At 44.3% G+C, this 25562-nt stretch overlaps 1 protein-coding gene across 3 annotated transcripts in view; it reads left to right on the top strand.

The window, feature by feature from the left end:
* The window catches only part of AKAP12 (A-kinase anchoring protein 12), a 96072-nt gene extending 78111 nt beyond the window's left edge, over positions 1-17961 (top strand). For 2 of the 3 annotated variants that reach the window (XM_025422550.3, XM_049116328.1), the window contains 2 exons: positions 11228-16241; positions 16912-17961. In XM_025422550.3, coding sequence (XP_025278335.3) covers positions 11228-16233 — 5006 coding nt within the window. In that variant the 3' untranslated portion in view covers positions 16234-16241; positions 16912-17961. Of the gene's footprint in view, positions 1-5155; positions 5301-11227; positions 16242-16911 lie in introns of those variants that run through there. The other variant, XM_049116307.1, reaches the window with a different exon arrangement.
* The last annotated feature ends 7601 nt before the right edge of the window (positions 17962-25562 follow it).

Raw genomic sequence — 25562 nt, forward strand, 5'->3', positions numbered from 1 at the left:
ATAGCAGAATTATCAATCTGAAGATCCACAAGCTAAAAAAAAAGGAACTCTTTTGAGGGATGCCATCTCAGTGGTGACACTGTAAAAGTCCAGATGGCCTGACATACTGGGAACCATTTCATGGGGTCAGGTTCCAACAGGTCTCTGGGTTTAAGGGAGTCGAGTCTATGTTGAAGGCAGAGAAGGAGAAGAGGACATTAAAAAATGAATTTTAGTTTTTCCACACCACCAAGGTGGCTCATGTGTGTCAACATCAAGGAATCCCTCCTCCTGGGAGCCAAGAGGAAGTTTCTCAAAACTAGAAGGGGAAGGTGTTTTTCCCTCTTGTTATCAATCTAGCTTCGGAGATATTCTATTAGTGACATATGCCCTTCCCCCAAAACAACAATGAAGTGTTCCGTGTGCTAACAACATAGCTTAAAAAAAAAATTCTGCATTTTTATAAAACTTGATAAAAAATAGTATTTCAAACTGTACAGTCACCAGAAGTACACAGTTATCAAAAATGCAGGGCAGCCCCGGTAGCGAAGTGGTTTAGGCCGCCTGCAGCCCAGGGTGTGATCCTGGGGATCTGGGATCGAGTCCCACCCACATCAGGCTCCTTGCATGGAGCCTGCTTCTCCCTCTGCCTGTGTCTCTGCCTCTCTCTGTGTGTATGTGTCTCTCATGAATAAATAAATAAAATCTTTAAAAAATGCACATACTTCACTTGGCATCTCTAGCACCTTCAGCTTTCTGTGCCTGGTCTGTTTTGGCATCTCCATTTTCTGCAGGGTTATTTCCATCCTTGCCAGCACCAGCTTTCCCCTTTTTCCCTTTGGGTACCTTCTCTCCCTTCTTTGCAGGGGCCTTTTTAGGCTTGGGCTCTGGCTTTGGAGGAGCAGGTTCAGCAGATAATCTTGCAGATCTCTGTGGCTCATCCTTCACCTTGGCTTTATCTCCTTTAGCATCCCCTTCAGCCTTTCTCTTGGGCATGGTGGCGACGGCGGCGGGACGTAAGCGCTGGACGCGGGGATGCGGCCGCACGCGCGCTTTGGCCGGTCTGGGGGTCATTCTCGCCTCTTCTTCACACTGCTCCCACAATCTGTTATTAATAGTGATCCTCTCTGGACATTGTCTTTATGCATGTCATTCCCAATTTGCCAAATTTCAAAATCTGCGGTTTATATACATCAGTTTTGGAATTGGTGAAAAAAATAATTAAGTAGTCATGTTCTGAAGAAGACAATGAAGGGGAAAAAATTATAGTTTTTGTTTTATTTTACAGACAACCAACCGTTACTTCCTCCTAACAAGCCTTAGCAGGAAGAATGAAAGGTGACCTGCTTTAAGTGAGGATGCTAAGAACAGAAACCTCAGCAAATTTGCCCAAGGGCCCAGTGCTAGATGTGGTGCAGCTGAAACTTAAACAAAATCTGTATCCAGAACTTCTGCTCTTTTATCTTCCCCTCTTCTGAATTCTCTTAGGGGTTTGGGAGAGAGTAGTTTTTCTGTCCCTTAATACATTGATAGAACTTACATTATGGTATATAATGTGAGGTAAAGAAGCAATGTTTTCTACAACCAACCACTACCCTCTCCATTTTTAAAAAAAGATTTTCTTTATTTGTGAGAGTGAGAGGGCATGAGCCAAGGGGTAGGGATAGAAGGAGAAGCAAATTCTCTATTGAATAGGGAACACAATGCGGACCCAATCCCAGGACCCTGGGATCATGATGTGAGCAGAAGGCAGACACCCAACTGAATGAGCCCCCCCGCCTCAGGTGCCCTATTCTTCTGAGGTTTTTTTTTTTTTTAATTTTTTTTCTTTATTTATTTATGATAGTCACACAGAGAGAGAGAGAGGCAGAGACACAGGCAGAGGGAGAAGCAGGCTCCATGCACCAGGAGCCCAACGTGGGATTCGATCCCGGGTCTCCAGGATCGCGCCCTGGGCCAAAGGCAGGCGCCAAACCGCTGCGCCACCCAGGGATCCCTGAGGTTTTTATTTTAATTGAAGTATAATTAACTACAATGCTTTATTAGTTTCAGGTGTACAACATAGTACAGCTCTGTACATGAATCACTGCTCACCATGGTATTGTCACCACCTGTCACCATAGATTCCCTGTGATATACTTTTAATCTCCATGGTTATTTTATAACTGGAATTTTCTACCTCTTAATCACCTTTTTATCTATTTCACACATCCCTGCATAATCTTTCAAAACGATAACCTCAAACTTACAACAAGGTGTAAAAATTAAAAACAAAAGTACAGAAAACATCTATATCCTTTATCTAGATTCATGTACTGTTAGCATTTTTACCTCATTTGCTTCATTATTTGATTTTTAATCTCTATGTTGGAAAAGGCAACAAAACCAAAAACCAGCATATAGGTTCCTGTTATGTTTTATATAGGCAGGAGATAAAAATTTGTCTGAACCTTTGAGGATGAGTAATCCACGTCATTTGTTTCTAAATGCTCAAGTGTGTATTTCCTAACAAGAGATATATTTTCTGTTTTATAACCAGAGTACAATTTTCAGTGTCCTATATTTATATCATTACAATAACTGTATATGATCTATCATCCTTATTCCAATTTTGTCAGCTAGTTTAACAATGTGCAGTTTAACAATTCTTACCTTGCATTGTCAGATTTGTCCTTGTGTCAGGTATTATGTGTTATATTCTTTAGCTGCTTTTAATCTGGAACATTTCTATAGCCTTTGTCTTTTAAGACACTGACATGTTTGAAGCATATAGCCCTCTTCTCTGCATTCACACTGTATTCCTTTGTTTATTTTCTCCTTTAGGTTATGCATTCTTAGCCACGGATGCTGCTGTGTCCTTGTTCGAAGTATCACACACATTATGCATATGTCTCTAATGGAGGTTGATATTAAGATTTTGACAAATTTCCCCATATATAGGGTTTCCCTACCCTTAAAACTATTAGGCATGTAAATATCCTACCCACTCCCTCTCACGTCCACCACTTAGCACCCATAGATTCTTGCCTTATCCAGTTTTTATCGTAACGGTTTTAAAATGATAGGTGAGGAGTGATCTTTTGACTCAATATCTGCCAGTGGGTGGGTAGGATATAAATGTTCTTTCTTTTTCTTTTGTAGCTGACTATAACCACCAAAAACTATTTTTTTACACTGAAATAGAATTTAAAGTGCTGTCTACATCAGACATAATAAGACACAATAGCGGTTTTTCCATCGAAGTATGGGAGTTGACATGTCTAAATACTTTTGTCATATATGGCTCTTACAGACTATAAAATGTTACAACTTACAGAAAATAAGAGTTTTCACCCTTTGAAAGTATATGGAATTAATTTTTCCTTTAAAAAGACAAACTTTGTTTTCCTATTTACTGCCCCCCCCCCCCCAGCCTTTGGCCCACCAGAGATGCCACACCCCCACTATATGACACTTGCCAAGTCATATGACCATTTTTAAAAAATAGACTGTATAGTTAGAACAGTTGTGGTTCATGGCAAAAATGACTGGAGAGTACAGAGGAGAGTTCCTATATCGTCTCCTATACATGCATCGCCTCTCCCACTATCAAATCTCACACCAGAGTGGTACATTTGTTATAATCCATGAATTACACTGACATCATTATCGCCTAAAGTCCATAGTTTATATTAGGGTTCACTCTTGGTGATGTACATTCCGTGGGTTTTGAACAAGTGATATAATAATTCTATGTATCTACCCTTATCATAGCGTTTAGTTGCCCCATGAACAACATGGGGGTTAGGGGCCCAGTTGAAAGTCTAAATATAAGTTTTGACTCCCCAAAACCTAACCTGCTATTAGCCTGCTAATAGAAGGGCTACTGATACTATAGTTGATTAGTTACTGATTATAGTTGATTATATTTTGTATGATAGGTATATGATCTACTTTCTTCTTAAGGTAAGCTAGGAAAAGAAATGCTTTTAAGAAAACCATATGAGAAAATGCATTTACAGTATTATGCTTTACTTATTGAAGAAATCCATGTATGAATGGACCTGCATGGTTCAAACCCATGTTTGAGGGTTAGTTTATAGTTTCACTGTCACAGTATCCTCCATGCTCTGCTTATTCATCCTTCTGTCTCCACAATCCTTGGCAATACAGATTCTTAAAAATTGTCTCTGTAGTTTTGGTTTTCCAGAATGGCATATGGTTAGAATCATACCGTATGTAGCCTTTTCAGATTGGCTTCTTTTACTCAGTGATATGCATTTAAGGTTCTTCCTATCTTTTCATGGCTTTGCTAGCTCATTTCTTTTTACCACTGGATGTGGATATTTTCTGAGGTTTATTCATTCATCCATTTGCATAATGAACATCTTGGTTGCTTCCAGGTGTGTTCAATTATGAATAAACCTATAAACGCCCATATGCAGGTTTTTGTGTGGACATGTATGTGTTCAGCTCATTTGGGTTAGGTACCAAGGAGCAGGGTGGCAGTTTAGCTTTGCCGACAACATGCCAAACTGTCTTCCAAAGTGCGGTAACCACATAATCATTTTTGAAGTCCAGATCTTCCTTCAAGCCCAAAGGCACTGTGATTCCAGATAAACTCCGTCATGGGAACGTGCACGAGGTCCACAGTTCTTGTTCCTAAACCCAAGAATTTAAAGTTCGTACAACCGAGCAAACCCCTTGCTGTGCACAGGATCCGGCTGCCTCTTCATTCACCGCTGTGCACTGCGATTTAGGAGTCTGCCACCTACTAGCTCGTGCAGATCAGAGAGGCAGCCCAGGAATCCATCAGTTGTGTTTTTTTTTTTTTTTTTTTTTTTTTTTTAAGATTTTAGCCATCCATTCATGAGACACACAGAGAGAGAGAGAGAGAGAAGCAGAGAGGCAGAGACACAGGCAGAGGGAGAAGCAGGCTCCATGCAGGGAGCGCGACTCGATCCCGGGTCTCCAGGATCAGGCCCTGGGCCGAAGGCGGCGCTAAACCGCCGCGTCCCCCGGGGCATTGATGTGTTCAGCCGTTGGGCTGTCATTTAGCCAGGTCGGGTTTCAGCCTCGCGCGTGCTGGAGTTTGAAGGGACCCCATTGTGATGATGCACCTCGCAGCCTTGCGAGGCCAGAGCTCTGGGCCGCCAGGGCCACGAGGAGGCTGCGCCCTCTGTGACGCGCGCGGTGGCCCCCAGGGGGCGCCCTCGGCGTCAGCGGCCCAGTGGCCGTCCGGCGATGGGGCCGGCGGGAGAAGCAGCCTGGGCCTCCCGGGCCCCGGTGGCGCCGCCCTGCCTCCTGGCGGCGCGCGATGCCCTGGTGGAGTAACCTTTGCTGTGAGTAGCGCCCCCCAGTGGCCGTTCGCCCGGGCCCGCGGCGGGGCGGAGGCTGCGGAGGCCCCGAGCGCGGCCCCCACCAGTGCAGCGCCGGCTCCTCGGACTGCGGACTAGGGATTCAGAGTTTTCCATGATCCTACGGCCCTTTTGTTTTTGTTTATTCATGGGAGATCCCAGAGAAAGAGGGGGACCGGGATCCCTGGGTGGCGCAGCGGTTTGGCGCCTGCCTTTGGCCCAGGGCGCGACCCTGGAGACCCGGGATCGAGTCCCACGTTGGGCTCCCGGTGCATGGGGCCTGCTTCTCCCTCTGCCTGTGTCTCTGCCTCTCTCTCTCTCTCTCTCTCTCTCTCTCTCTCTGTGACTATCATAAATAAATAAAAATTAAAAAAAAAAAAAAGAGAAAGAAGGGGACAGAGACACAGGCAGGGGGAGCCGCAGGCGGGACTCGATCCCGGCACCCCGGGGTCACGCCCTGGGCCGAAGGCGGACGCTGGACCTTGGAGCCCCCCGGGGGTGGGGGGCCTGTACCCCCCCTGGAAGGGCCCCAGTACCAACCTGTATGAAGAGACCGGGTCTATATGGCAGCTGTCAGGGCTCTTGGGTGCTAGTTGGCAGCCGTTCGTCTTTGTCTCTCTAGTGGTGACTGAACACTCCAGTCATCCCCGAATCGAAGGAAAAAAGGGTCTCAGATGGAAACAGATTTGGGAGCGTGGCAGGGGGGGAAAAGGGAGGAAAGGCTGGCTGTGGGATGTGACCCCTGTTTTCTCCCACTATGTTAGCAAAAGCGTCTCTGCATTTTTCCAGTGACTTTTAGAAAGGTTAGCTAATGAGCATTTGTTTTGCTCTCACGTTTGCTGGCAGGAAATTTAATTTATATTTGTGTTTTTAGTACAATTGTGCTGGGATGGAGTTTATTGTTGTGGTTTGACTTTTTTTTTTTCTGTAGTGTGTTTTCAGTGGTATTGAAAACACTATTCAGTGGTATTTCAGTGGTGTACATTTAAAAATGTACGCATTTTTAAAATCCCATCTCTTTTGTTACGTTAAAAGGGTTTGGGCAAGTTTTTTTCCTGAGTGTGCTTTTATAGTTGGGGAGATGATGATGATGATTATTATTATTATTATTAAAGATGAGAGACACAGACACAGACAGAGGCAGAGACGGAGGGAGATGCAGGCTCCCGGTGGGGAGCTCCATGCAGGGCCCGACCCCAGGATCACTGCATGAGCCAAAAGCCATGCTCAGCCACTGAGCTACCCAGGTGCCCCTAATGGGGGAAATTAAAATATATCTTAAATTATTTGAGAGAGAGAGAGAGAGAGAGAGCATGGGGGAGGAAATGAGAATCTCAAGCAGGCTCTGTGAGCCAGGAGCCTGACATGGGGCTCAATCCCATGACCCTGAGATCATGACCTGAGTGGAAACCAAGAGTCTGTGCTTAACGGAGCCACCCAAGTGCCCCTTAATTGGGGGAAGTTTGTACAAAGTAGTTTATGTCATGGAAATGGAATTAATTTAAAGCAATTTTTAAATTTTAATGTAAGGTTTATAATAACAAATGGAAATTTATAGCATTTTCTCTTACCTCAGAAGGTTATACATGGTGCAAAAAAAAATAAATGGGGAGAGAATATTTCCAGAAGATTTGCAGAATATCCATCTTCTAACTTGAAGGAGGGAGTGGGATACTCTAGGGGCATCTAATAACATGTCTAGACAGTCTGATTTTTTCTCTCTTGAAATATTTGCCGCGGTGTGGGTGCTGATTATTTCTTTATTGTTTATGAAAGTTTAAAGTTGGTCATGTGTATCCTGTGATTTTTTTTTTTAAAGGAGACTTTGTTAGGAAGTGTACTTTAGATGAAAATTATAATGTCATTTTTCAGTTGTGGGACCTGAGCCTTTAAAGAGCACATATTATTTACCAGTGGTCATTAACTGGAAATGCTGGTATTTGAACCCATGTCTGTCTGATTCTAGAGCCTGTACTCTTTTCTTATAAGAATTTATTTATTTATTTATTTATTTATTTATTTATTTATTTATTTATTTATTACAGAGAGAGAAAGAGGGAGGGAGAGAAAGCCACGCGCGTGAGCACCAGCAGAGGGAGTGGCAGGCAGAGGGAGAGGGAAAAGCAGATTCCTCCGTGAACAGGGAGCCAACAGGGAGCCGGATGCTGGGCTCCATCCCAGGACCCTGGGATCATGACCTGTGCTGAAGGCAGATGCTTAACTGACTGAGCCACCCAGGCGCCCTTAAATTTGTTACTTATTTAATGCTATCTTAGATGCTGACATCCGTTAGAATCCATGAAAATTGGCTGCTTTCCAAAGTTTTTACAGAGAAAGGTAGAGACAGCTATGTCACTGATGTCACCAAAGGCTCTGTCTACACTGTGGCATGTGGTTAGTGATAGAATGCTTCTGCAGTGTCTCTTCCTGACTGCAGACAACCCAACAGATACTATGATGGAAATTTGTAGACATAGATTTGTAATATTTCACATAAAAAATGAGACTGTTTTCATGAGGAAGATTCTATAACCTGGATAAACATAGGAATTTGGGGGAGCATGTTGTCTATTATTTCCAAGTATATCTGTAATTCATATATTTATGGATACATTCTAGGTATTGGTATGGATACTACTTATAATTAAGTTTCATTTTACACTGTGGGTATTAAGTATAATTTTATTAAGACCTTTTCTGTGTCTATTTTAATTGACCTTTTTTGTTTATTAGAGAAGGCAGTACATACCCTATAGAGAAAGGAAGAAAATTCATAGAAGCAAAACTAAACTATATCACAGGGGCGTCTGAGGCTCAGTTGGTTGGGCATCTAACTCCTGATTTCAGTTCAGGTCGTGGTCTTGAGGTTGTGGGATTGAGCCCTGCTTTGGGCTCTGTACTGTGTAGGGAGTCTGCTTGAGGTTCATTCTGTTTCCCTCTCCCTCTGCCCCTCCCCCCGCTCATGTGCTCTCTTTCTCAAATAAACAATCTTCTAAAAATAAAAAAATAAAATAAAGTAGTATATCACATATCCATCCCCCAGAGATCAGGTGAGGTTGGGATGTGTGTGTAGGGAAGTTAAACCAAAATGAAATCATAGTATATATACTATTTTGGTAATCTTTTTTCTTTTAGTCAGATTTCAGCTCTTTCCTTTCAGCAAAAGTTCATTTCCTCTAATCCCAAATCATACATTTTCCCAAGACAAGCCAAAAATGTCTTTTGGCTAGTTTGCCCTAACTATCCAATTTAGGACCATGACCATCATGTCTTATTATTATGCTTCTTAAATGTATTAATCTAGCACAGTGTCCTCCTCCCTTTATTAAATCACATTGACTTACTTTTTTAAACAACCTCAATGATTTTTTAAATTTCAAAACTATAGATAAATACACAGCATATACACTTGACCTAATTCACCAGTTATTGATACTCTAGCACATTCTCTCCTGCCCACCCCTACCCTCATTCTCTCTCCTTAAACTATTTTAAAGTTATTTGGAGAATATCTACTTGTGTTTTTGATTTTTGTCCTTTGTGATATTGACATATCAGGCCAAACTAGTTGTCATACAGAATATCCTTCATTGATTTATCTTATTGTTTCCTCACAGTTAGATTCTATTAAACATTTTTGGCAGGAATACTAGAAGTGATTTATTGGCTTTTTCAGTGCCTCACATCAGAAAGCATGATGACAATTCTGTTCCATTATTGGGGAGCTAAGTTTTAGGCACTACCTGCCTGATTGCTCTGCTGTAAAGGAAATTTTTCCTTTTGCTTGTGTGTCAATACACTAAACTATAGGTTTCCTGACAACCTTTGACTCAATGGTGTTAGCATTGCTTGATTTTTGACTGACCCAAGTTACTACAAGGTATTGGTAAAGAACAGTTTTCTCAATCTGATTACAAACAACCAACTAGGATTTTTCAAATAAGATGACCACTTAAGCTATCATAAATCAGAGTTACCTTGCTCTGCTTTCAAGTCTTTTTTTTTTTTTTTTTTGCTTTCAAGTCTTTTCTGTAAAAACTTCTCCCCTAACTCCTGTCTTTTTTTGTTTGTTTCTGAATGGCTGATTTTTAATGGAGATAGAACTAGTTCAAAATTTATCCAATCACACCCACATTCAAAAGAGTAAAACTTCTTGTAACCACACTTGCCATGAAACAGTGTTGCCTATTATTTTATATTTAATATAATGAGAAATGATTTTTTACTTTCCCAAGCAATTGAAAGTCTGGTTCCAATGATCCTACTGATGAACTGAGCTAAACATGGCTTTCTCCTCCCTAAATAACTATAAGAGAAAATCCACTTGTGTTATTTCATGTAAGTGGATCATACTTGATGAATGACACAAATACATCCATAGAGACAATAATGAATGCTCCACATTTTTCAAGGCTGAACAGCTGTTTACCATGGTCTAGGAAGAGCCTGTGTGATCAGCTATAAAAGAAACATTTTTGTAAACTCTTGTCCCTAATAAATGATATGTGAATCTCAATGCAGTATGAATTTTGAAATTTTAAAGAATATTGATTGGCATTTTTTCATAAAGAATTATTCCCTGTTCCCTATTTACTTTTTTGGTATCACTCTTGATTCATGGATGATGATTCTCCTCCTCCTCCTCCTCCTCCTCCTTCTTCTTCTTCTTCTTCTTCTTCTTCTTTTTGAGAGATTTTATTTATTTATTCATGAGAGACAGAGACATAGGCAGAGGGAGAGGTAGGCTCCCTATGGGGAGCCCAATGTGGGACTCAATCCCAGGACTCCAAGATCACACCCTGAGCCAAAGGCAGACACTCAACCATTGAGCCACCCAGGTGCCATGTGCCGTGTTGTCCATCGCCACCCCCCCATCATGGATTCTTTTTTTCATTCAGTGTTGTATAAGCCCCATCATTGTCATTATTCTTTCTTATGTTTCAGTGTTTGTCCAGCAGAAACCCCTCAATCTGACTCCTGTGTTCCTCTGAAATACGCCGCTCAGCTTTTGAGCACTGCCTTTTCTTTTTTCTTTTTTAATTTTTTGAGTGCAGTTGACATAGATCGTTACATTAGTTTCAGGTGTACAACATAATAACTCTTCAAGTTTCTGTGTTATGCTATTGAGTATCTCCTTTCTGTCATAATAAGTTGTTCCTTGTATTTTCCCTGACCCATTCCGTAATTTCCCTATGGGGCTCTGGTCTGTTTTTTGGGACTCGTTAAAAAGACCAGCTAGTTGTCACATAGAATGCCTCTCTTTTAGATTGGTCTAGATTCTTTCGTCAGCTTATTTTTCTAAGATGGGATGGATTCTAGATCATGGGTGTGATGACTGATTCCATTTAACCTGCAGCAGAACCTATGCCATCTTCTTGCCCCACTTTAGTGATTTTTTTTAAAGGTTTTATTTATTTATTTATTCATGAGAGACACGAAGAGAGAGGCAGAGACATAGGCAGAGGGAGAAGCAGGCTCCATGCAGGGAGCCCAATATGGGACTCGATCCAGGACTGCGGGACCACACCCTGAGCCAATGGCAGATGCTCAACTGCTGAGCCACCTAGGCATCCCACTTTAGTGATATTGCAGCTATTTCCATTTAATTAATGTTCTAGTACTTGAGTATATTAACTCTTCCTTCACAGGGAATAGAAGGAGCAAAGTAGTATCTCTAAACTTGAATTTTTGAAGATCATTTGAAAGAAATACTTGCCTCATGTACTGAGATTCTCAAATCCTGATAAGACTGTTACTGTGGGGAAAAAAAAAAAAAAAAACTGTTACTGTGTCCTGAAATTGCCTGACATTAAAGAAAGTATTACTTGGTTATATTTTTCAAATATGTAATTTTTCTGAGCTGTAATAATTTTCTCCCTTCTTCCCCACCATTCTCCTTTTTCTGTTAATAGTTGGACAGAGAGAGTCTGAAGATGTGAGTGAAAGAGACTCAGAAAAAGACATGGCTGCTGGTTCCGTAGTTGTTCAGGACATCACAAAGGATGGGCAGGAGGAGATGCCTGAGACCATCGAACAGATTCCTTCTTCAGAAAGCAATTTAGAAGAGCTGATACAACCTACTGAGGCCCAGGCTAATGATGTTGGATTTAAGAAGGTGTTTAAGTTTGTCGGCTTTAAATTCACTGTAAAAAAGGATAAGACCGAGAAGTCTGACACTGTCCAGCTACTCACTGTCAAAAAAGATGAAGGTGAAGGAGTGGGAGGAGCAGATGGGGCTGGTGACCACCAGGAGCCCAGCCAGGAGACTGGAGAAGCAACAGCCAAAGAAAGTGAACTGAAACAATCCACAGAGAAACCTGAAGAAACCCTTAAAAGTGAGCAAAGCAGCACACAAATTTCTCTTCAGGCTGAGTCTGGTCAAGCAGCAGAAGAAGGCAAAGATGAAGGCGAAGAAAAGCAGAAAGAACCCACCAAATCTCCAGACTCTCCCACTAGTCCAGTGGCCAGTGAAACAGCGTCACCCTTCAAAAAATTCTTCACTCAAGGTTGGGCCGGCTGGAGAAAAAAGACCAGTTTCAGGAAGCCTAAGGAGGATGAGCTGGAAGCTTCAGAGAAGAAAAAGGAGCAAGAGCCAGAAAAAGTAGACACAGAAGGACAGGAAAAGACCGAAGATTCCCCTGAGAAGTTGGCTGCCCCTGAACAGGCGCACCCACCGGAGCCCACCGACAGTGCTAACGCGGCCAGATTGTCAGCGGAATATGAAAAAGTGGAGCTGCCCTCTGAAGATCAAGTGCAGGGATCTCCTGAAGAGAAACCTGCCCCTTTAGCAACAGAAGTATTTGATGATAAAGTAGAGATTGTTGCCGAAGTCCACGTTAGCATGACAGAGAAGACCGAAGAGCAGAGAGCTGAGGTAGAAGAAGTAGTAGAGCCCTTACCATCTGAAAAAGTGGCGGAAACACCTGCTGAGGAGCTGGTGAAGACCAAAGACGTGTGCGCCCCTGGAGGGGACCACACCCGGCCAAGCGACCTAAGCCCCGATGACAAAGTGACGACTGCACACCCTGAGGGCGTCGTGAGTGAAGTGGACATGCTGTCCTCGCAAGAGAGAATAAAGGTGCAAGGAAGCCCTTTAAAGAAACTTTTTACTAGCACTGGCTTAAAAAAGCTTTCTGGAAAGAAACAGAAAGGGAAAAGAGGAGGAGGGGATGAAGAGTCGGGGGAACACCATCAAGTTGCAGCAGAGTCTCCAGACAGTACAGATGAACAGAAGGGCGAGAGCTCCGCTTCATCCCCTGAGGAACCAGAGGAGATTACGTGTCTGGAGAAAGGCATCGCGGACGCCCACCAGGATGGCGAAGCTGAGGAAGGAGCTGTTTCTGATGGGGAAAAGAAGAGAGAAGGTGTTACTCCCTGGGCGTCTTTCAAGAAGATGGTGACGCCCAAGAAACGCGTTAGGCGGCTTTCAGAGAGTGATAAAGAAGATGAATTGGATAAAGTCAAGAGTGCCACCTTGTCTTCCACGGAGAGCGCGGCCTCTGAGTTGCAGGAGGAAGCGAAAGGAAATGGAGAAGAGCAGAAACCAGAAGAACCGAAGCGCAAAGTTGACACTTCGGTATCTTGGGAAGCTTTAATTTGTGTGGGATCATCCAAGAAAAGAGCAAGAAAAGCATCATCTTCTGATGATGAAGGGGAACCAAAAGCCGTGGGAGGAGACAGCCAGAAACCAGATGATGCAGGAAAAGACAAAGAAACCGGACCAGACGCTGCCCTTGCTGGTTCCCAAGAACATGATCAAGGGCCAGGAAGCTCCTCACCTGAGCAAGCTGGAAGCCCCACCGAAGGGGAGGGAGTTTCCACCTGGGAGTCCTTTAAACGATTAGTCACTCCAAGGAAAAAATCGAAGTCAAAACTGGAAGAGAAAAGTGAAGAGTCTGTAACTGGGTCTGGTGTAGAACATTCAGCTTCAGATGCAGAACCTGGGAAAGAAGAGTCTTGGGTTTCGATTAAGAAATTCATTCCCGGACGACGGAAGAAAAGGTCCGATGGGAAACCAGAACAAACCGCTGTGGAAGACGCAGGACCAGCAGAGGTCAATGAAGAGGATTCCGATGTCCCGGCCGTGGTTCCCCTGTCCGAGTATGATGCAGTAGAAAGGGAGAAAATCGAAGCCCAGCAGGCCCAAAAAAGTGAGGAGCAGCCTGAGCAGAAGGCCGCTGTTTCTGTGTCAGAGGAGCTCAGTACGGATCTGGTACGTGGGGTCACGGTGACTGTCCTTGACGGGGCAAGGGCTCTTACCAATGTGGAAGAAAGGTCGCCATCTTGGATATCCGCTTCGGTGACAGAGCCTCTTGACGAAACGGAAGATGAAGCCAAACCCCTAACCGAGGACGTGTTTGAAGGAGAAGTCCTTGCAGAGGAAACCTCTGTTACCAAACCTCTACCAGAGGGTCAAGATGCCATTGATGACACAGTCGTGAGTGAGGCGGAATTAACTTCGGAAGCTGTGACAGCCGCGGAAGCTACCGGGGCCCTTTGTGCTGAAGAAGCAGCAGAGGCATCTGGTGCTGAAGAGACCGCCGACATGGTGTCCGCTGTTTCTCAGCTAACGGACTCTCCAGACACCACAGAGGTAGCAACGCCTGTTCAGGAGGTGGAAGGTGGCGTACCACGCCTGGAAGACCAAGAGAGGCGGACTCAAGAGGTCCTGCAGGCAGTTGCAGAAAAAGTGAGAGAAGAATCACCACTGCCTGACACCAGAGGGCCAGAAGACACCACTCGGACAACGCGGGGAGTAGAAGCCGAGATACCAGAGAAGGTGGAGGAAGCGGAAGAGGATTCACAAAGGCAAGACCTGAAGAAAGAGACGGAGGTACCGCTGGAAGAACGTGCACAAGAAACTAAACCTGAGACTTTGGCACAAGGGGAAGTAATCGTACAGGCCACCCCAGAAAGCTTGGAGAAAGTTCCTCAAGTCACAGACAGCGTGGAGTCCAGTGAGCTTAGAACCACTTGTCAAGCTGAAACCCTGGTTGGGGCAACATCAGAATCGATTCTGGAACAGGCTGTTGCCCCGGACTCAGCTGAAACCCTCACAGACAGCGAGACCAACGGGAGCACCCCAGTAGCTGATTTTGAAGCTCTCCATGTAACACAACCAGAGCAGATCCCGGGGATGCACGAAGGTCCTGAGGTTGCATCGGGCGCACCGCCCCAGGTCACAGAAGCAGAGGCAGTTCCTGCACCCGAAGAGGGGCCTCCAGCACCTTCTAGTTTCCCATCCGAAGAAGAAGATAAAGGACATTCAAAAATGGAAGAGATTCTAGAACGCACGGACAAAGAGGTATCGGTGGAAGCTGTACCCACTCTTTCAAAGACCGACGTGATAGAAGAGGAAGGCCAGTTCGCCGATAGGGAAAGCAAAGACGAAGCTCTCGTCGACGGCCCTGATGTGACAGCGGCCCCTGAAACAACCATCAGTCAGGAAGAGACGAGTGACCTTGCCCTTCAAGATGAAGCTACTGAAGACCCCGAATTTCAGAAGAAGGAGGATGATACCGAAGTCCAGAGCCGTACACCCTCTCCCAGCCCGGTGGGGAGAGAGCTGGTAGTTCAAGTAGAAAAGGAGGAAATAGAAGCAAAGCCAACCCAAGCCACCGAAGAAGAACTTGAGCAAAAACCCACCGTGACCGTCTCTGAGGAGCTTAGCAAGGAACTGGTGCAGACAGTTAGGGTGGCCGTCATCGACGGGGAAAAGGAGGTTACCATTTGGGAAGAAAGTTGTCCCCAGCTAGTTGAAGAGGCAGCGGTATGCACAGAAGTCCAAGTGCAGAGCTCTGAACCGTTACCTCTAACAGCCGCAGTGGTGGAGGAGAAGGTCTTGGGAGAAGCTGTCAAGAGTGTAGATGCCAGTGAGACCCTGGAACCTGCGGGCGCACATTTAGCCCCAGAAGAAGAATCCTCCACAAAGGATGAAGGCCTGACGGCCCAGCCAGGGGCGGTCGAGGTGCCCACGGGGACTGAGGCTCGGCCGGAACCTGGACCGGGAACTGCCCCGGGAACCGCATCAGCTGAGCCTGACAGAGGCACGAGCGCTGCCCCGGAAGGAGAGAAAACCACCCCCCAGAGACAGACCTCAGAGGAAGAGGACGGGCCGGCTGCTTGCCAGGAAGTCCCGGCAAGAGAGGAGGATCTAAAGGCTGAAAACGACCTCTCGAAACTTCAGACCGAGAGTAGTAAACTTGTACAGAATGTGATCCAGACAGTTGTTGGTCAGTTAGGAGGCGCGGAAGAAACAGCCGCGGACCTCCAGACCCAGGCTCAGCCGCTGACGGCGGACGGCCAGGAGGCCAGCTCGGAGGCCAGGCCGCACGTTGAGACGGAAGGAGGCGAGCTTCAGGCCTCTGCACCAGATGGAACCCACACTGTTGACGCCAAAGAAGAACCCCCACTAACCGCCGTGGAGCAGACCCCTTCTGAGGTTTCTGAAGCCTCGGAAGCTGTGAGTGAAGCTCCAGAAAAGATCACAGCCATCGAGGTAGAAAGTTCGAGCGTCCATGACCAGCAGCTTGAAGAGGCAGCTCTCCCATCTGAAGAAAAGAAAGAAACAGCCAGAACCGAGCCTGTCCCAGAAGATTGTGATGGTGCCGGGTCAGAAGGAAGGATAGAGGAGTCGCTCTTTGAATCCCAAGAAGATAAAAAAGGTGATGAGGTTGATGACCCTGAGAGCCACCACTCGTGCTCACCCCTGGAAGATTCTGAGGCCCCAGGAGACGTAAGCCAAGAGGCCCCGGACACGGATGGACCAACAGGCAAAAAGAAGGAAGGTGGCCAGGAAGTAGAATTCCAGGAAGCCAAAGTCCACAGCGAGCCAGAAGATGAGATTCAAACCCAAACACGGGACGAGACACAGAAACAAGAGGGAGAACCGGCCAAATCAGAACCCACAGGATCCTAATGCATCATGTAAGCAAGCTTCCTTTCCCCCTAAAGCAGTCTTTGCCTCTTTGTGGCCATTTGATGGCACATTCGTTCTAAGGGAAGCAGGAGTTTAATCCTTATGACTTTGTGCAGAACCTTGAGTTGAATAATAATCAAGGAGATCTAGGCTCCCTTCCTTTGTTCCCCTCTCACCGACGTGCCATTCAGTCTTACCTGTAGGAAAATAATGGCCTCGGTTCACCCCTATGTGACTGCTTTCAAGGAAAATCAGGGGGTGTGTATGTATGTGCGTGTGTGTGCATTTGTATGTTTGGCTCGAAGGCATAAGAAATATGTTGTGTTCCCAGCACCAGACTAACCAGTTTATTGAATTTTTCCCTATAACCAGAAGTCCAACATAAGTTTATATCCTACAGCTTGAAATTTTAGTTGATAGCTCTCTAGAAAAAAAAATTATCCCCCCATCAGCAGTAACAAGCATTTAAAAATTTCCCAGTGCGTGTGATGCGCCTGGATGTTGGTGCTGGGGAGCCACAGCTGCGGGTTTGGGGAGCGCCCAGCCTGACCTGCCGTGGGCCCTGACCCACTCACTTTCCCAGGGGCTGCACTCCTCTGTCAGGGCTTCTGCTGCTCCTGGAGTGAACGAAGAGGAGAGGAGACTTGATCAAATTTTGATTCTTGCTTCCTCCTACAGGTCCGCCCTGAGTGTCTGCAAGACCGGAATGTGAAGACGAGTGGTAGGAGGAAATGGACGCTGCTGACGAGACTCGAGACCAGTGTTTCAGACTCAGAACCGAAGAACAGGCCCCTCGACTGACCTCCTTTCTGGAGCACCCTGACAACCCTGAGGCTGCATCGGGAGCTAGAGCCATTTAACGTTTCCTCTTCGCAGGGCCACCCCATTACTTTCCCTTGATACCCTTATTATAATGTTTCTGATTTAAGGTCCTAAATTCTTAACCTGGAACTGGAGTTGGCCAAACCTAGTTCTGCTTCTCAAACTGGAGTATCATCCTTTATGTATTTATATGTATGTTTTAAGTAACCCTTCCTGTATCTATTGTATATTTTTTTTTTCTTAACAATTAAGGAAATGTGCAGTTTTGTATCACACAGCACGTGGCGGGGGCATGCAGCCGTGGTCAAGCCTTGGGAAGCTCTAAGCCTCAGCTGTAACCTGTGAAAACAGCTTCCTGGAGACAACATTCCTGATCAGAAGCTATAGTTTGTACTTTAAAATCCACTAAGGAGTAGGTCTGTGTTTCATATCGCTCTAAAATTGGTCACTCTCCTATTATGCACAGTGTGCTAAAAATAAGCTTTTTTGGGGGGGAACATACAGAATGTTCCATTGTTACTGTGAAATTTTTCTTTCTAGCTCAGTGGGGGTTGGAAGGGAGTTTTTTTCAGTAGCAGATTAACTTTTAAGCCTTTTCTCTGGATTGTGGTGGTTTGGACAGATGAGTGTGCTTAAATCCTGAGGCAAAGCAGTGAGAAATGTTTTTCATCTTATCAAGAAAACAATTTGGCTGTTTTTTAAGTTTTTGATTCTACTCTTCTATGCTGGACCACACTCACACGCAGCATGAAGTCAGTCAGGTTCTTGACAAATGGTATTTTGATAGGTACTGGATTGTATCTGTGCCATATTTGTGCCCACTCTTTTAAGGACAATGTTGCATTATGTTCATTTGGATAAACTGTGATTTGACAACTGATTTAAATAAAATATTTGCTTCACTTAGATTTGCTGGTTTTATTAGATACTAGGAAGCCTGGGGCGTGTCTCCTGAGTGCTAAAAGCAGGTAAAGTAGAAGTTTCTGGTGTAGTTGCCACATGATGTCACCACTTGATACCAGTTTGAGGTCATGTGCCGAGGAACTCCTAGCAGAGAGGCATCAGCTAAAATAAACCAAGGGCTTTGAGACTGGACAGTACTGACACAGTGCCACCATCTGGTGGTGCGTCTTCCTGAAAAGGTCAATTTTCTTTTATTAGTTTCGGTCTTAAACAATGAAAGATGTCTAGAAAGAAATCTTAAGAAGGCTTAATGATAAAAATGCCTTACCTAACAGGTGCTTTTAGAATTTTTTTAAAATGTCAATGATTTATGATTCATGCTAAGATGTAAAAAGTTTTGTCAAATTGCCACAGTCGCCTGTGTACTCTATAGAGTTCCACTTTTTCACATGTAGAAATGGCGTGGCACATAAAGAAAGGTTTCTTAAATTGCACTGAAACGTAGAACTCTGGTGAGCAAACCCAAATTTCACCTGCTAGCTAATGATTTTAAAGCATCCTAGATGTTCTAGAAACACTAGTTTAGCAGAAGGAAAATAGGCTGTTAAAATCAGAAAGTAGTTGATGTTATATCAACAAACCTGACAATCAAGTAAAATGGCAATATTAGACATCTCATGATAACAGTGTATGGCCTTGTAGTTGGAAAATGTTTAATAACCCTTTAGGAGTTACTCTCATATGTAACAGTCATCCAAGCTTATTAAGCTTTAAAATCCCCAAATTAAAAAAAAAAAAACACAACCCTGATCTAAGTATCTTTTACCAACTGGAGACTTAAAAATTAATCCAAGTGCTGGTGTCAATTTTCGAAGACCAACCAGGAGATAGTAGAGATGAGAGGAATGTCTAAGGGGCTCCTGACAGGTCCAAACACCTACTTCGTCTCTATGGCCCAAGGAGGCTTTGCCTTGAAGAGATTACAGATTCATATAGTCAAGTGATAGATGAAATTTTTGTTTTGTTTTTGTGTTTTGTTTTTTGTTTGTTTAAACCCCATCCTGCCATTCCACTCTGTATTTTCTGTTCTCTGACCACATGTGGCCAAGTTATCCTGGCCATTGCAAGTGAATTTCCAGCAGTCGTTGCTTCGTGACTGTGCTTTTCATACTCCTACCTGGATGTGCCCTGGGTTCCTTCTGTACGAGCTCTATACCAATGTCTGTTGAGCAACTTTTATTAACCAGAGGAATGCAATTAACAGTAGCATGAAATAGAATACTGTAGTATAATTCTAAAGCTGCTGTTAATACATAATAGCCAAGTGTAAACTGCAAAAGTTCGAACAAGTGCCTATATTTTGCTATTTTTGGCATTACTGTAGAGCCATGTACAATAGAAAGCAATGCAAGACTTGTAAACTTCTCACCTCTTCTTGTAATCGAGGAATACCAAATGCTCCCCCTCAGGTTATTTTGCTAATGGTACACATAAGTTGCCTCTCTCTGTTACAAATACTGTGTTCCAATATTTTACTTTGGTGTTTGGAGCTACAAATAGTCAAGGGCTGGAAATTTTAGCTTTCAGTAAGCTTCAAGCCTAGCCATTTCTTTTTAATCTGAGACAATATTTGATTCCTAGTTCTGTTTGGGGGTGAATTTTCATTTATCTAAATAAAATGCAATGCAATTAAATACCATGGATTTTCTTTCTGTAATTTCACCTTAATTCAATTTTGATTGCTTTTCTCAATACTGTCCTGATACTCATCACACAATTTAACTTCTACTTTTAATTACTTACCCGTCCTTTGCAACATTTTCCACAAATCATCGTGGGAGTTTGGAATGTATCGGGGATGTGTGTAAATGCACAAGATGCTATCAGCGATTCATAACTGTTTGGGGCCAAGGGCCCCTTTAGTTAGAATCTCATTAAGCCTCTGGCTGACCTCCAACTCCCCAAAATACAGCTTTTGGGTAGTCCCACTTACCTCCCCTGAAATCCCAACCAGTAACTAGAACCAGAGTTAGAAACCCCTTCCCCAACTCTACCATAAAGGAAATGGGCCCCACCCCCAAGGGCTCCAGGTGGTGAGAGGATGGGAACCAAGCACCCAACCGGTGTCTGTAACTTCAAGTCTACCTGCCTATTCATTTCTAATTTGATTCTGGGATTGGATTTGTTAGACATCCTGGCACAGTCTTGTGTAAACGCAGATTTCTCCTCCCCGCTAAATTCCTTACCATCGCCAGCCTGTGTCACTGGAAGTGAGCTGGGGATCTGGTCTTAACCCACAGGAGAAAGCTGAGGTTTAGATCACCAGCTTTTAAGTCACTTAAGGTTTTTTGTTGCTATTGTTCTTTTTAACCTTTATGGTTTTGGCTAAGGTGACCAGGACTTGGGATGGCATGGTGGTGAAGATAGTCATGACTTCTTTTGATGCTGGCTTAGAAATCAACCCTACTTTTTTGATATCTAACTATAAAAGACATTGTGACAGTGCCATACCTCCAGTTATGAGTGAGTGATCTCATAACTCTGCATATGCTTCCATTGCTTGTTGACATTAAAAATTCTAACACAAGAAGTATTACATTAACCTCGTAAGAGCAGCTTCAGGGGCACCTGGAGGGCTCAGTCGGTTAAGCATCTGCCTTCGGCTCAGGTCATGATCTCAGGAGCCCCAAGTCAGGCTCCCTGCTCAGCAGGGAGTCTGCTTCTCCCTCTCCTTCTGCTCCCCACCTTGCTCGTGTACACTCTCTCAAACCTTAAAAAAGCAGCTTCACTGTAACACGTGATATTAAAGTCATGGCCATTTGGCTGCCAAGCCTTGCGTGAGCTCAAGAGAATGGGAGGTAGAATCAACAGGGCGACGCCTTATTATCTGTCATGGGAACTCAGTGGGTTGAAGGAGGAAGCTTCTGGGTTACCAGCCTGCATATGGAGCCAAACCCTGACCTAGGCGGGGGCCAGGAGACAGTGGTTAGTTTGGGCAATGTTCAGTGAGGTCAATGAGTTATCGAAGGGCAAAAGCAGGATTGGTAGCTGGATATGTGTCAAAAGAGTTGAGAACAATGAGACAGCAATGGCTCTTCTGTTCTCTGTCCTTGGAGACCCAGAGGGGGAAATAACCTACACGGATCCTGCAATGTGTCTTAAAAGCTCAACACAAACTTTGGTTGGGTGACTGAGCGAGACGAGGCTTTAGTTACTTGTCACAGCAGAGTCATTTCAGAACATAGAACTACATGCTTCACGAGTCTTTCCTGTTGCGAATGTGCTTTTAGAAACTAGAAAGCAAAATGCATCGTGATGCATTCATATTAGTCATTAGAAGAGAAATTTTTGAAAAAATATCCATGAGAGAGGCAGAGACAGAGGTGGGGGAGAAGCAGGCTCCATGCAGGGAGCCCAACATGGGACTCCATCCCGGGTCTCCAGGATCACACCCCAGGCCAAAGGCAGGTGCTAAACTGCTGAGCCACCCAGTGATCCCTAGAAGAGAAATTTTAATAAGACTGTCCACCAGAGGCAACATCGTGACTGCTAATGATGGCTGTCTCCTTGAAGATTTTGATAAACTCAGAATAAAGACACTGATCTTTCTACAATGTTATGAATATATACATCTTATTCAGACATGCTCTGTTTTAGACATGAAACATCCACTTGGGTGTCATCTGCATTTCTTTTCTTTCCTCCCTTCTGCATTTTCAGCTTCTGTGGCCCGCTGTGCCTTTCCCCAGGAAGACTTAGGCCACACATGCTACATGGGGTGGAGGGTCTGTGGGAGGGATCTTGAACTCATAGTGTCCTGGGCTCTCCATGGTTCCCCCAGACACTGTATCATGCAGGCTCCTGGTTCTCTCCCACCCTTATCTGCTTATAGGCATCACTACCTAACTGCAAAGATGATTCTTTAGTTCCATTTCTTTTGCTGACAAAAAATTATAGAAATACATTGAAACTACTAACAGCTTGGAAGCATTTCCCAGGTAGTGTGATGGTAGCAGGAGGGCCCTGGCTGAGGAAATGGGGGCTGTGTACCTACAGCTAGGTGGTTGTGTGGCTTTAGCCAACTACCTAATGCCATTTTGTTGCCTCATCGGAATCCCTGCCTCTTTAACAAAGGAGGAAGCGAAGTGGCCTCCCCCAAAACTACTTAGGATATTTGTTTACTTTGGCTTCATTCCTTTCTATGCTCACAGGTTGTAGGGCCATTTCGAATAAGAAGAGAGAGGTTTAGAATGAAGCTCACTTCTTTCTTCTAAGAGCTCCTGTACCAATGTGTACGGTGCACATATCTCATTAGGGAGCACTTTGCTTCAAAGAAGAATGCTAGAAATGTCACAGGTCCCTGTCTGACCCTTATGAGCTCTCCTGGTCATCGCATTTCTGAGAAGCAAGTAGAACTAAGAAAGGACAGTAATAGAGTAGAAATAATACAGTATTGCTGTGGTTCTCAAAACGTGGCTCCTGAGGGTGCCTGGGTGGCTCAGTTGGTTAAGGGTCTGCCTTCAGCTTGGGTCATGATCCCAAGGTCCTGGGATGGGGCCTTGCATTGGGTTCCCTGCTCAGCGGGGAGTCTGTTTCTTCTTCTCCCCCCTGCTCATGCTCTCTCAAATAAATAAAAAAAAATCTTTAAAAAATATGTGGCTCCTGGTATCATCATCATCTCATTTGACAATCTGTTAGAAATGCAAATTCTTGGGCCTGACTCCAGACTGATGAAAAAGTCTTGGGACTGAATCAGACACTCTGCCAGGCTGAAAGTCTTGTTAAATCAAGTCCTCTAGGAGATTCTGATGTGCTTGTTTCAGGATCACTGCAATTATATTAGGCGGTAGAACGGATTTAAGTTAATTGCCTCGATAGCAGAACAAATAGGTTACCAGGTGAAAAAGCTTTCCCTTCCCTGCTCCAGGCACCTCTGCCCCAGTAATCGCTTCTAGCCTGTAGAAATGTTTGCACATTTGGGAAAATCTCTTTTTCCCCCCATCTAATATAATTTGGACAAACCTGGGTCTGAAACCAAACACAGAAAAGTAGGTCAGGTGAGCAAGAAAAGCCGTGCCTTGTACTTCTTTTGCTGAATCAAAGGCTTGTCAATTACAACAATACAGGACTTGTCAATCGCCCAGGGCTGGTCATAGGTGCATGGTAGGTGTGTAACATCCCTGGGGGAGTAGAAAGAGCATTGCTTTTTGAGTGAGCCACATGGGGATTTGAATCCCGGCTGTCTCTTATTTGGCTGGATAACCTCGGAAAGGTTATTTAATTTCTTTGGGGCTCAATTTCCTCATTTATAAAAATGGGACACACGTCTGCTGGGATGGGAGAGTAAATGAAAGCACCTAGCAGACGCACACAGTTGAGGATCTTACATCCCCCTAACCCAGCCCTTCTGTGACCATGCCTTTTTCACAAGGTGAGACATTGATAACGAACAGGAAATTTAGGCAGGGCAGGTCATTACGTATTTCCCAGAGAATAGCACAAACTTGAGTCCAGAATAACCGTGTTTTATGTTCAGAAATATTTTGATCTGAGAATAAAACCATAGAATATCATTTCATCCTGGTCCATTTTTTTTCACGTTAAAGATTCTGGGTCTAATTTTTTAAAAAGATTTTATTTATTTATTCATGAGAGACACAGAGAGAGAGGGGCAGAGACATAGGCAGAGGGAGAAGCAGGCTCCATGCAAGGAGCCCGACGTGGGACTCCATCCCAGGACTCCAGGATCACGCCCTGGGCCAAAGGCAGGCGCTAAACCGCTGAGCCACCCGGGCTGCCCCTGGGTCTACTTTTTTATGTAAAGAGCTGCTAACAGTTTAGTTGATATTCTTCCACTTGTGTTGAAGGAGCTAGTTCTAGAAGATGTGGATTAGTTGATTTTAAGATAATTAGTTTTTAATTTCCTTAAAAATTTCTAAGCCTAATTATTGCTCACCTGCAAATGATGTATAGCAAGAATTTGTTCCAGACCAAAATGGAGAACTGCAAACAAAATGCAATTTAAGTATTTTGAGGATTCTTAAAATTGTCCTAAAAATGCAGTCAACCTCAAGAACATTCCATTCCAGTAAACTACTCTGCAGAATATACGTTTATCTCAACATTCCTTTCTAGTGAATGAGTGGAGGGGTCCCCCTCCCCCACCATAATTCCCAAGCAAGTTGTAGGAAGTACCCCCCACACCATCCTCCCCAACCATCCTCCTAAGTGCCTCGATCTTTTTAAACATAACAGTTCAGTGTTTTACCTGAAATGCATGACCAAGGCCTAACATTTTGAACTGAAGGGCTCATTCTGCATGCCTCAGCACTTTCCTTTTCTTGGGAGGGAGGTTACAAATAACAATAGTGGCTGGTTCTATCACTTTTATTTTCTGGTAAGATTTTATTTATTTATTTGAGGGACAGAGAGAGAGAGAGAGAGAAAGGATAAGTGAGGGGAGGGGCAGAAAGAGATGGAGAAGCAGACACCCTTCTGAGCAGGGAGCCAGATCTGACCTGGGGCTCCATCCCGGGACCATGAGATCATGACCTGAGCCGAATGCAGTCACTTAATTGACTGAGCCACCCAGGCACCCTTGACTTCTTTTCTTTTCTTTCTTTTTTTTGTAAGATTTTATCTATTTTATTCATGAGTGACACCAGAGAGAGAGGCAGAGACACAGGCAGAGGAAGAAGCAGGCTCCCTGCAGGGAGCCCGATGTGGGACTTGATCCCTGGACCTAGGACCCCCGGGGATTATGCCCTGAGCTAAAGGCAAACCCTCAATCACTGAGCCAACCAGGTGCCCTGACTTTTTTTTAAAGATTTTATTTTTAAGTGATCTCTACACCCAACATGGGGCTTGAATGTACAACCCTGAGATCAAAGACCCACATGCTCCACTGCCTGAGCCAGGGAGGCGCCACCCTCCCCCATGACTTTATAAAGGAGAATGTTTGGAGTCCACTCCATTCTCCATTCTTACATCATTATTCAAAGCTACTTTATATACAGATGTATATTTTTTCCAGTTTTATTGGGGAATAATTAACAAATGCCTTTTAATGGCAATGCTTTCTTCCCATTACAGCCATATTTCCCATGGTAAAGTAGAATCCTACAATATCTTACAAATTTATTTTTTTAGCTGTATCTGTTGAACAAACAAGTCACTTTTATTTTTAATTTTTTAAGAAGATTTTATCTATTTATTTGAGAGGGAGTGAGAGAGCAAGGTAAGGAGCAGAGGGAGAAGCAGACTCCCCACTGAGCAGGGAACCCCATGCAGGGTTTGATCCCAATCCCAGGACTCCAGGTTCATGAGCTTAACGGACTGAGCGATCCAGCCCCACCCCGCACCATGAGTCACTTTTGTTTTCCCTATGAAACGGAAGGTTGTAGGACCGGTGGCATTAATAAGGGCTGAAGTGTGGAGAGTGACAGCTTAAATTAATGCTGAGGCTCAGGTGTTCAGATTGATCATACTATCACCTGAAATTTCCAAAGCTTGTTTAAATTGGTGCCATCAAAAATTAAAAATGAATTGTTAAATTTAGAGCCTTTTGTGATGAAATAGCCAGTGAGCATTCTAGGGTATGGGGG

Source organism: Canis lupus, chromosome 1, assembly GCF_003254725.2.
Source record: "Canis lupus dingo isolate Sandy chromosome 1, ASM325472v2, whole genome shotgun sequence".
Classification (NCBI taxonomy): domain Eukaryota; kingdom Metazoa; phylum Chordata; class Mammalia; order Carnivora; family Canidae; genus Canis; species Canis lupus.